At 34.6% G+C, this 11,403-nt stretch overlaps 1 protein-coding gene across 1 annotated transcript; it reads right to left on the bottom strand.

Annotated features, from left to right (window-relative positions):
* Positions 1–8,623: 8,623 nt before the first annotated feature.
* Positions 8,624–11,403, bottom strand: LOC114713204 (SNAP25 homologous protein SNAP33-like). Its single transcript, XM_028897787.1, has 6 exons — positions 11,207–11,403; positions 10,042–10,673; positions 9,781–9,874; positions 9,570–9,700; positions 9,121–9,218; positions 8,624–8,936 (listed from the first exon to the last, which is right to left on the bottom strand). The coding sequence occupies exons 2-6, from the start codon at positions 10,534–10,536 to the stop codon at positions 8,837–8,839; spliced, it is 918 nt and encodes a 305-aa protein (XP_028753620.1). The 5' UTR covers positions 10,537–10,673; positions 11,207–11,403; the 3' UTR covers positions 8,624–8,836.

Raw genomic sequence — 11,403 nt, forward strand, 5'->3', positions numbered from 1 at the left:
ACTACCAAAAGAACTATATGATAATTGTAGGACATTAAAAAGGCAACCTCTGCTATGGCAGTCAGGTAAGGAAGTAATTCCCCAATGGCTGATATTGTTACTACTACAAAAAAAAAAACATATAACGATGATAAACAATGGCCGTTAAATTGAAAAACACTATGAAAAAAAAGCAGTGACATTTTTGTAAATAAGTATCTGACTTTTAACTTTCCACGGCAGTTATTAAGAAAACTGCCGTGTAACCGCCGTGGAAAGTACTTTTAATGTCAGTTATTTATTTAACTGCCGTTAAAAGCACTTTCCATAGCAGTTTTTTTAATAACTGCTCTGGAAAGATTTAAGCTTAACCCTGTCATGTGTTCTGTTTTTTTATATTTTCACAGTTTCACATCAATACGCTATGGTCCCTTACTGTCCCACAACCACCGAATTGCAATACCGGTCCCCCTGTTTCCCGCTACTAAAAGTCCTCCATTTCACTCGTGGTTGATTGCTGTCTTCTTCCATCACATTTTCGTGTTTGATTTGTCTCCACTGAGTGAGTTTCCTCTTCTTTCATTCTTTTCATTTTTTTTCTTAGATGTTTTGACTATAAAAATATACTCCTCCGATCCTTAATATAGGACCCAATTAGTGAGTTGGTTTTGGTCCTAAATATAAGACCCATTTCTCATATTTATTAATTATCTCTAAATTACCCCTATGGATACTCTTTCAACCATAATCAAGTAGAAGAGAAAGATGGGGTATTAATAAATATGATTATGGTATTTTAGGAAAACGTGTCATATTTCTTATAATTAACTAACTTACCTAATTTCCTTAATCTAATCAAATTAGTTAAATGGGTCTTATATTAAGGACCGGAGGAGTATTATATTTCAAATAGGTTGATTGATTTTATATTTTGGATGTCTTGCATTGTTTATTTTGAGTTTTTTATGTGTTTGAGGTGTTGGTTGGTGGTATTTGGAGTTAAAAAACCTCAGTTCCTTCTTATACACGGTATTAGAAACATGTTAGATGTTCAAAGTTGATTAGTTTTTAAGTTTTTGATTTTTAAAATAATTTTTTGATATTTTATTTCAAATTTTTGGTATATTTTTATAATAAATTTGAGAATTTATTAATAAATAATCTGTTAAGTGTTTTGTCAAAAAATTTTTGTTATGAACTTTGATTGATGGTTTAAATGTTGTTTAAAATTTTACGGCAAATAGATATCATTTATGTTCCCGTTTTGAATTCAAAAGTTTTAGTTTTAAGAATCTTTATTCATTGAATTGGTTTGAAATTGAATTGTTACTTTTGTTTTATTTGTTATATTTCTTTAAATTTATCCTATCTATGTTTATTACATTATTGATTTGGTTGATTGATTGATTGATTGATTGATTTGTCTATTTTCTAAATAATTTGGGATTTGTCATATTTAAGGGGAAATTCTATCAAATTTTTTATAAAATAAAAAAAATTGTCTTTGATTTATAATTAAGTGCTAGTCAATTTTAATTTATTGACTAACACTTAAATATTTTTATTTATTTGAATATTTGAATTAAGGAGTTAGAATTGAGCTAGACAGTACAATTATGCTCATTGACTTTGTAGAATAATGGATCGTAGTTAAATGAAAGCTAAGAGAATTAGCAAAGAATATGAGGATGGGGTTGAAAGGTTTTTTGAGTTTGCTCAGAAAAATATCCCTAATAAAAGAGATGGATTGTATTGTTGTCCTTGTGTGAAATGCTTAAACAATAATTGGAGGAGTATTCCTAAGATAAGAGACCATCTTGTCTGTGATTTTGAGGTATACAAATTAGATATGGTATGGAGAAATTAGAAAGACTATATTGTCTGGAAAGGAGAAGGTTGTGAATGATAACTTTGGTAATAGAATTTTGGATATGTTTCGTGACACAAGGTCTGAGTCCTTTACACAGTTCTCTCTCACATGTAAAACCTTGTGTAGTGATGCAGAGACGTCTTTGTACCCAGGGTGTAAAGTTGATTACACAAGGTTAACAACCATATTGAAATTGATGAAATTGAAGGCAAGAAATGATTAGGCCGATGCCAGTTTTACGAAATTGCTTAAATTGTTGAGTGATATTCTTTCAAAAGGGAATTCACTTATAAAACGAATATATGATGAGGTTCGACTACTAGTGGATAAAATCCATAGTGGTCAAGGTGGTACATCAGCCCCCAATCTTATTGATGAGGTTCGACTACTGGCTCAGGCTAAAGAAAATTTGATTTTGTGGCTAAAGAGACTTGTAGCAACGAAGAAGGCGACACAAAGCACATCAGATCTTGTCCTCCAACCTCTTCCTGATCATATTGGGGTTATGTATGGAAGTTTGGCGCTTCTTCATTCTATGATGGCAAATATAGAGAATCCCCTTACTTTCAAGATGCCGTTGGGGATTATGGGTTCCAATGTAACATATGACTTCACCATTGATAAGAAGGACCTCGTTTAGTACCTCAACTTGGAGGAGTTGGATATAGTCTTCATACAGTTGGTTATTTTGTAAGTTACAATATCATTTTCTTATTTCATGTTATACTTATGTGTGTCCTAATGTTTCTTATTTGAACAGCAGGCACTTTACTCAAGTTTGTCGGTAGAGGGGACTTAAGGACACATATGGCTTTATATGTCCTCAAAGGGTGCAGAAAATAGTCAATACTGTGGAAGCGAGGTCGATCTATATGATGACCACAATGACTCAGACAAAAAGGAAATTATATTTTGCACTTTACGTGAAAAGGTAAGTATATTATTGTATTTGAAATACACAAGTTATATATATAGGATTATAATTAAGATGATTCATATTTTGCAGTTATTATTAGACCCTGATTGTTTGTGCTCCCTATGATAACAAAGTATACTGGTTCGATTCTCTTTGTGGAGATCCACAAGAAGAAACCATAGATATCATTAACACGTTAGTTTATGTTTATATATTTATTACGTGTAAAGTTTATAAAAAGATACTCTAATATCATTTTTTTAATTGCTGATAGGGCTTTTTATAGTGTCAATATTGTGGCCAAGTAGCAAAATAGGCAACCACCAAGATGGATTCTCCCATAAGTATATTGTCTAAATATATGCTGAGAAATCTTTTTAATAATCAAAGTTAATGTTTACAAATTTTTTTAGATAATCAAAGTCAGATATTTAATTTTATATTTTATTTTGTTAGTACCATTATCAATCTGAGAGTGTTGAATGTGGATATTATGTCATCTGTTATATGAACGATATCATTGAGACCGGGGTGCCTGAGAAATCAAACAAGGTAAATATAGGTTACATTGCATGCAATTTTTCAATTTTTTTCACATTTTTGATTAAGTTGACTAATAACTATGTTATTTCAAAATAGTTTGCCATATGACATGGAGGAAATCAACTTGATGAGGGATACATTGTCAACAACATTACTACAGAATTTTGATAATGTGAAATATTTAAGTCATTCATCACATTTTATTTCATTGTTTGATTATTAACTAGTTGAATATTTGTTGATATATTAGGTGATTGAATAAAAATTGGATGTTAGTGTTAGGACAAACATCTTGAAATGGTTTTACATATTCTTCTGTCTTTGCTGATTGATTTGGGTTTGTAAATTGCAGGGAGGTTGTAAAGAAAATTTGCACAGTATTAAAAAATAATTGGAGTTTTTAACAACAGTTTGGTTAGTAAAACCACCATGGAAAGTTTACTTTCCACGGCATTTTAACTAAAAAGCCGTTGTGAAAAGTTATTTTTCACAGCGGTTTAAAACCGCTATGTTTTTATTCCCTTTTCAACATCGACTTAATTCACATTGTCTCCAAAATTGTAGGAGAAAACTTATTTTAATAGCCGTTAAAAGCTTTTTTCTAGCAATGTGTATAACTTCATGATGTGCTATGAGAAAATTATGATGATTGTACCAAATAAACAACTAACACCTTTCTAACGGCATGTAATAGGGCTAAAACAAACTTTTCAACATCCAAAAATTTAATAGCTTGTACAGCTTCAACACATCTATAATGAGAATAGCTTGGTACAGCAACTAATGAGACTCTAATCTCGAGAGTAACAAGACTCAATTACCTGTCCATCTAACGCCCGAATGGTGCTTGATGCCTCCTCAACTGATGTGGAAGTGACAAAAGCAAATAGACTAATTTCATTCTCGATGTTCAAAACCCCGTGGTTGTAAACAACAAAGAAACTAACAATAGCAACAGTAATAGCTTTATCCGACTAGGTGGGGTCGGCTATATGAATCGCACGACACCATTGAGCTTATCAACAACTAAGTCTTTAAATATATTTTTGACCAGGAGGTCTCGTTCAATGACCTCATTAAGCACTCTTCTCGGTCTTCCTCTACTCCTTTTTATGAGACTCCATACTATTTGATCTACTCTTTTCACTGAGGCTTCCAATGGCCTTCTCTACAAATGTCCAAACCACCTCAAGCAATGTTTAGTCATTTTCTCTGCGATAGACACCACACCTACTCTTGCTCTAATAATTTTATTTCAAATCTTATCTTTTATTATATGATTACACATCCATCTCAACATTCTCATTTCTACTACCCCAACTTTATGCTCTTGTTTTCCCTTTATCGCCCAACATTCACTACCATATAACATAGCTGGTCTTATAGTAGTCCGATAAAATTTTTCCTTAAGCTTCTCAGATACCTTCTTATCACAATAACTCTAATAGCCTTCCTCCACTTTAACCAACCAGCTTGTATTCTATGAGAAACTTCTTCATCAATTTCACCATCCTCATATACAATAGATTCTAGATATTTAAACTTTGATACTTGAGGAATGATTTGATCTCCCATCTTCACCCCCAAATCATCATTGCCTTGCCTCCCCCCAAAATTGCAATGCATATATTTTGTTTTGTTTCTGCTTAAGCAAAAACCTTTCGGCTTCAAAGTCCTTCTCCATAACTCCAATCCAGAATTAATTTTTTCTTTTAATTCAGCCATGAGGACTATGTCATCCGCGAAAAGCATGCATTTAAGAATTTTTTTTTAATAAACTCAGTTAGAACATCCAGAACAATATTAAACAAGTAAGGATTTAAAGAAGATCCCTAATGTAGGCCAATCTTAATAGGAAAGTCCTTTGTCTCATCTCTAGGCATTCATACACTAGTAGTTACCTCCTATATATTTCTTGTATGGCTCTGATATAAGTCACGAATACACCTTTCTTTTCCAAAACCTTCTAAAGTGCTTCTCTTGGAACATGATCATAAGTTTTTTCCAAGTCAATAAAAATCATATATAAATCTCTTCTTTTACTCCTATATCTTTCCATTAACCTCCTTAGTAAATAAATTGGTTCAATTATGGATCTCCCTGGTATAAATCCAAATTGGTTTTCAGAAATAGAAGTCTCCAACCTCAACCAATGTTCAATCACTTTTTCCCATAACTTCGTCATATGGCTCATAAGTTTTATCCCTCTGTAGTTTGTACAGTTTTGAATGTCTCATTTGTTCTTGTAATTAGGGCTTAAAGTGTTTTTCCTCTATTCATTTGGCATATTCTTGGAGCGTAAAATTTTATTAAAAAGCTTGGTTAGCCACAAGTCACCCTTCTCGCCTAAACATTTCCAAACTTCAATACAAATACCATCAGGTCTAATAGCTTTACTATTGTCCATTTTCTTAAGAGCTGCCTTAATCTCTTTGGTGCGGATCCTGCAATAAAAATCCAAATTCTAATCATCTTCACTAATTAGCGAGTCCTCTAAGTTCTGAGTCGCACATTCGCTTCCCTTGTTAAATAATGAAGGAACAAAAGAGGTGAAAAGCATCCGCAGAGATAACTCTTTCACTTATCATCTCAAGAAGACATTTTCAGGGTTGGAACCAAAGGATCTTATGTCACTTTCAGAGAAGTACCATTTAACTTCGAACGATCACGACCCTCAAAGCTGTATAGTGTTGCTAAACGGTATTCTGATCCAGTTGACAAGCCAAGGAGACATTTCAAATTTGGATTTAGTACACAAAAATGAACATTCTCACATTTTTGTGGCTCCTTTATCTATTGTATTTGTTGTTTACCCAAACTTTCATGCTCCAGCTTGTGTTAGACACCAAAAGAATGAGTTTAAGGTTTCTTAATAAATCTTGTATACTAGGATTGCTAATTGTAAGCTTTTTTTAACTGTCAGTAATGAGCTTTTGTTCATTGGGAAGCTGGAAACTTTTCAATAAATTGCTTTGAAGAAACAGGAGTTGTACAATCAGATTTTATATATTATTGATGCAAATAATTAAGTTTCAACTAAAGTATGAGAAATATCTACCAATTGTATTAATTTTTAAGATTAGTCTTCTAATGACAAATGCATATTTCATGTTTTCTTTTCTTCTGGCTAATTTAATATTGAATGTAGTTCTTCTCTTTACAACAATGACAACAATCAATTTGCTATTTCAAATCAACTAACTGACAATCAATTTTCTGAAATCTAAATCAAATTTGAGATATCATTGTATCAACCAATTTTCAAGAGTAAATCCCATATAAAAATGTTATGTTTATATTAACCAACTTGAAGATGAGTGAAAAGACAAGAGCTGGGAGCGACGGAGGTGAGAACAACGGAGGGAAGAGCACAGAGGAGATGGACTTATTGCAACGGAGCAAGAAGAAGGTTAAGAGCGAGAGGGAGGGGAGTATGGTGGAAGAGCAAGGAGGCAGCACTATTGTGAGGCCACATAACGTTTTGTACAAGGAAAAGTTATGAGGTCTATCAAATTTAGGTTTCCTAGAGTATAAGGAAGATGCCAATGACGTGATGAATGGATGGAAGGACTATTTTGCAAAGTGGGATGTTGTGCAAAAAGGACCTGTGGATGAGAATATGGCGGACGAGGACAAGGAAGAAAAATTAGTTGGGAAGCAGATGAAGAAACCATCTTTACCGGTGACAATGAAAGCGTGTGAACACTGATGTCACCCATAGATGAACTCAATCATTGTTAAGTTGTTAGGGAAGAGCTTTCCAATCAGTTTTATGAAGAGTCGTATTTGGAGGATGTGGAGATCGCAAAACCCCATGAAAATTATATACCTGAAAAATTGTTATTATATTGTTTCTTTCTCGACCAAGGAAGAATTTGACTATGCGTATCAAGAGGGTTTGTGGATGATAGAAGGCCACTACCTCTTGGTGCAACTGTGGAGTCTGAATTTCAACCCTTGGAGGGTGGACTACATAGGAAGATTGCTGCTTGGATAAGGATGCCGGATTTACTAGTGGAATTTTATGATGTCGAGTCCTTACTGATGATAGGTAAAATGGTGGGTAGGACCTTGAAGATCGATCAGACGACTTCTATCACGGACAAAGGTGGCTTTGCTCGTATTCATGTGGAACTCGACCTCACTAAATTTTACTAAACTTTACATCTGATTTTTGATGTGTCGGGGGAGGATTACAAGATCGAATACAAAGGTTTGCATATGGTTTGCTTCAAGTGTGGCAAATATGGCCACCATAGAGATCAGTGCTTACTGAACATACCCGCAAGTAAGACTACCACGGAGGTTAGCAAGAATGATTAGGGAAGCTCTAGCATTTTGGAACCCGTGGTGGAAAAATCTGGTAAGGCTCCATTGACAAACGTGACGGTCACATCTATAAAGGAAAATCGGAAAAAACCGAGTACAGGATATGGTCTACTAATGCGCGCTAAACAACATTTTTGGCATCGTGAAGAACCTGATGGCAGGAAAGATGGGAGTGCTAGGAATGAGGCGAAATTTATGGCTAAGAATATAGAGGACATTGGTAAGGAGGGTACTAACAGGAAGGGTAAGGAGAAGGATAAGGTGTAATATCCCAAATTTTATTTGGGTTTATAAGTAGTTATTTATAGAAAGTTTGGATTAAATCTTTGATCATGCAAATAAATATATATAACAATAAATTCAAGAAAATGAGATATTTAAAAGAGAGTCAAATAAAATAAAACAAAATTATAAATAAGTGCATAGGTATTAATAAACGTAGAAAAAATGGTGATGGATGATGATGATAATATGAAATAGATTGAAATTCAAATTTCAAATCTGTTATATGAAGTTTAATAAAAATATACACGCACCTATATTTATATATAAACAAAAAGAGTTTAACATTAAAAAAAAAATTATATTGATTGATTTTGGCAGATTTCATATGAATCGGTTATATATTTAGGTTTAATGGGATTTCAAATAATAATAACAATAAGATAAATCAATTAATTAATTAAATGAAGATTTATTAATTTTAAAGATAGAGTAACTTAACCCTATTTCCTCCTACCCACTCATTCTTTATTTTTTAGCTGCCACTCAGTTTCTTCTTTACCTTTTTCCACTACTATAGACTTGTGGCTTTTCAGAAAACATTACTCCTTCTTCTATTCTATTGGTATTGCATGATGTCATTGACGCAAATTTTTTTCCATATCAAGGAATTATAGTTCGGAGTATCGCATTTTTAGAGTTTAGATTCAATCAATCATTGTCTTAGAAGAGAATATAGCTGGAGGATAGATGAGCCTTCTATATGGGGAAGTCGGGAAGACTAGTCATAAATCCTGGAAACAGGCAGGTGAAGTTTAATACGTTGCACATTTAAAATTGTGCAAACAAAAATCATATGTATTGAAGAATTTGTTTTATTGATCCCAAAAAAGTAAAAGAAAAATACAACAGCGAAAAGTAAAGGATCAGTATAAGGCAATAGGAGAAGCTGGAAATGAATATGAAAACTCTGCCCCCTATTTTCCAAGTAAACGACGGCCACGTTGGTTAGCACCTTTCATGCGGAAATTCAACTCATCCACATCATTGTACATATGATCAATGGCCTTGTTTTGCCTGCAACAGCACCGACATTACCAATAGATAAGTCAAGTTAAAAGTTGTTTTGCTGGGAATTTTTGGAAGTGTTGCTTAAAATGTTGCTTATTTTCACAAGGATTGGGCAAAAGATTTTCTTCTAGTGCTCAAGAACAACTGGAAGGTGAAACTAGATAGGAGAATAAACGAATATTTAACTAACCTATCCATTTCGGGTCCCATGTCAATAGCCATGTCTTTCAGCTCTCCCAAGATATCACTTAAATTTGACAGTGCATCATCTTGCTTCCCCTTCTCAAACTGTTCAAGGACAGTTATTTATTAGCCAATTATGGAACCTTACAACATCACAGAAGACGAAAATAACAAATGGAAGTGGCATTATCCAAGTTGGACACACACAGACTACATACTGATGGGGTTAATCAGAGTAAGATGAGCAAAATTGCCAGAATATCGGTAGTTGCTAATAAAGAATGCTTATCTGGACGAGTCATCGGCCAGTGCAACTAAAAGCTATAGTAAGAATCCACCAATCCCATATTTTTGCAAGAGAGATTTATAACATATCAAGAGCCCTTAAGATAATTGAGTTTTGTCACGCTCAGCTAGCTTTAGACAAGAGGTTAATGTTCACTGAATGATACAAACCTCAACTTTTTGAAGGGCATCTGTCGGTTCAGGAGGTGGTGTCCGGGACTTTGACTGCCCTCTTGGTGCAGGGCTCAATCCCAACTTCTCTCTCTGCTCCAAGTGGCTGCCCTTTCTTCGTACTGGATCATCTGTGTTATGAAGTATATCATGCATATGTTACATACACGTACATACATATAAAGTAAGTGGAGGGGAAAAAGAATAAAACCTCCAAATATAATAGGGCCAGTTATGTTGCGTGTCTTCTTTGGTTTCCAAGTTTTGGAAAACATGCCACCAAGGCTTCCCAAGAGCTTTTCTCCCTGTAAAAGGCATTCAAGCAGTTTAGTCCAGAATATCATTAGAATGTTACTTTACAGCAGGCTGTATAGCAAAAGAAGCAATAGTCTAGGTAAACGGACACCAAGAAGCCACTCAATATAGGAACACTGAAGCATGCACTAAATAACTCTTTAAAACCAGAGTGTACCCGACTAAGATCCTGATCAATGTCGACGGCAACATGGTGAGTCCTGGTAATCTGCTCTCCTTGTTGATGCAGGGTGACTAAAGTCTTGGTAGCATCCTCTCTCATATCCTCTGCTATCTTCAAACAATTGTTAACTGATTTTGTCGTCTCCTCAGCCTTGTAAACAGCATAATTCTCCAATTCTTGCACTGACTGATTTTCTATTCCTCCTGAGTCACGAAAATCATTCTTATACTTGTTTCGGTCTGCTGATCGAGGGGCATAGGAAGATAATGAAGAGTTCCCATTTACATCATAATCATCAAAAGGGTTGGTCTTGACCTCTGTTGTTACCAGGGTAGGATCTGAGGAACTCCTCCTAGAGGAATTATAATTTTTGCCGTCCTTTGCCAAATCATCAGAATCAAACGGGTTTGACTTTGATTGGACAGGATAGACAGGATCAACAGAATTGTGTTTTGAGAACTTCAAGGGAGATTTCTTAGAACCAAACATTCTCTCGAAGTCACCACTAAGCAGTAAGCAAGAACACTTTGCAGAATTTGGTTAGAGGAAGAGCAAGGTGAGGGGGTAAATCAATTTAACAAGAAACAACGGTGTCCTAAGTAACGTGAACGCAGAACAATTTCTCCCTGCAAAAATAAGCAAGAACTGTTCATGCACTGTCATTGTAGACAAATAGGCAAATATCATACTATCAAGGCGCTAATTACGAATCAGTTAGTCTTCCTAGGATAAAAGAAAACCAGTCTTTATCAATTAAGGGTACGTTCAATAAAATTACTTAAGAAGGAAGTCAAAAGACGACGAACTAAAATATCGAAGATTAACGGATTCACAAATTGCAGGAAGAATTCATTAACACAATCTCAAAGCCGACGAGAAAAAAGAGGCGTTAAAACTTATATAAACTGACGACGGACTCGACAACCTCTTCGGTCTCTTTAGCTCGTCCGAGAATGAACGAAGAAAAATCTTTGGATAACGAAAAGAATTATAAAAGCTTCAATAATAGCTTCAAATTCCAATCAACAGAGATAGAGAGGAAGCAACGTTGACCATTAGGTGATCATAAAAACCATCAGGAGTCCTACAATTTATGGGCTTTATACTGTAACAGAACACTCAGAAATCAATGATTGTTGAAGAGAAAGTAGATGAGTACCTGGAGAAACCCAACGAATGTGCAGAAAGAAAAAACCGAAAGAACTACGAGAGGAGAAGTGAATACCCAACAATTTTAAAGCCTTCGAGTCCCAAGAGGGAGAACAAGAAATGGGAGAAGGAAAGGGACTATTTCAACTGAAAGAACCGGCAAATGTAGAAACCTTGCAAAATCGCGTCAAGAAAAGAGGGAGGGTA

Source organism: Neltuma alba, unplaced genomic scaffold (assembly GCF_004799145.2).
Source record: "Neltuma alba isolate B1F8T4 unplaced genomic scaffold, ASM479914v2 tig00011420_pilon, whole genome shotgun sequence".
Taxonomy (NCBI): domain Eukaryota; kingdom Viridiplantae; phylum Streptophyta; class Magnoliopsida; order Fabales; family Fabaceae; genus Neltuma; species Neltuma alba.

Bases quoted from the DNA above. Each gene is read 5' to 3' on its own strand.
- LOC114713204 (XM_028897787.1), bottom strand. From the start codon at position 10,536: ATGTTTGGTTCTAAGAAATCTCCCTTGAAGTTCTCAAAACACAATTCT. The intron at 9,875-10,041 runs GTACACTCTGGT...TGCCTTTTACAG, and splicing joins TTGATCAGGATCTTAGTCGG to GGAGAAAAGCTCTTGGGAAG. The intron at 9,219-9,569 runs GTTTGTATCATT...GTCCTTGAACAG, and splicing joins ATGCCCTTCAAAAAGTTGAG to TTTGAGAAGGGGAAGCAAGA.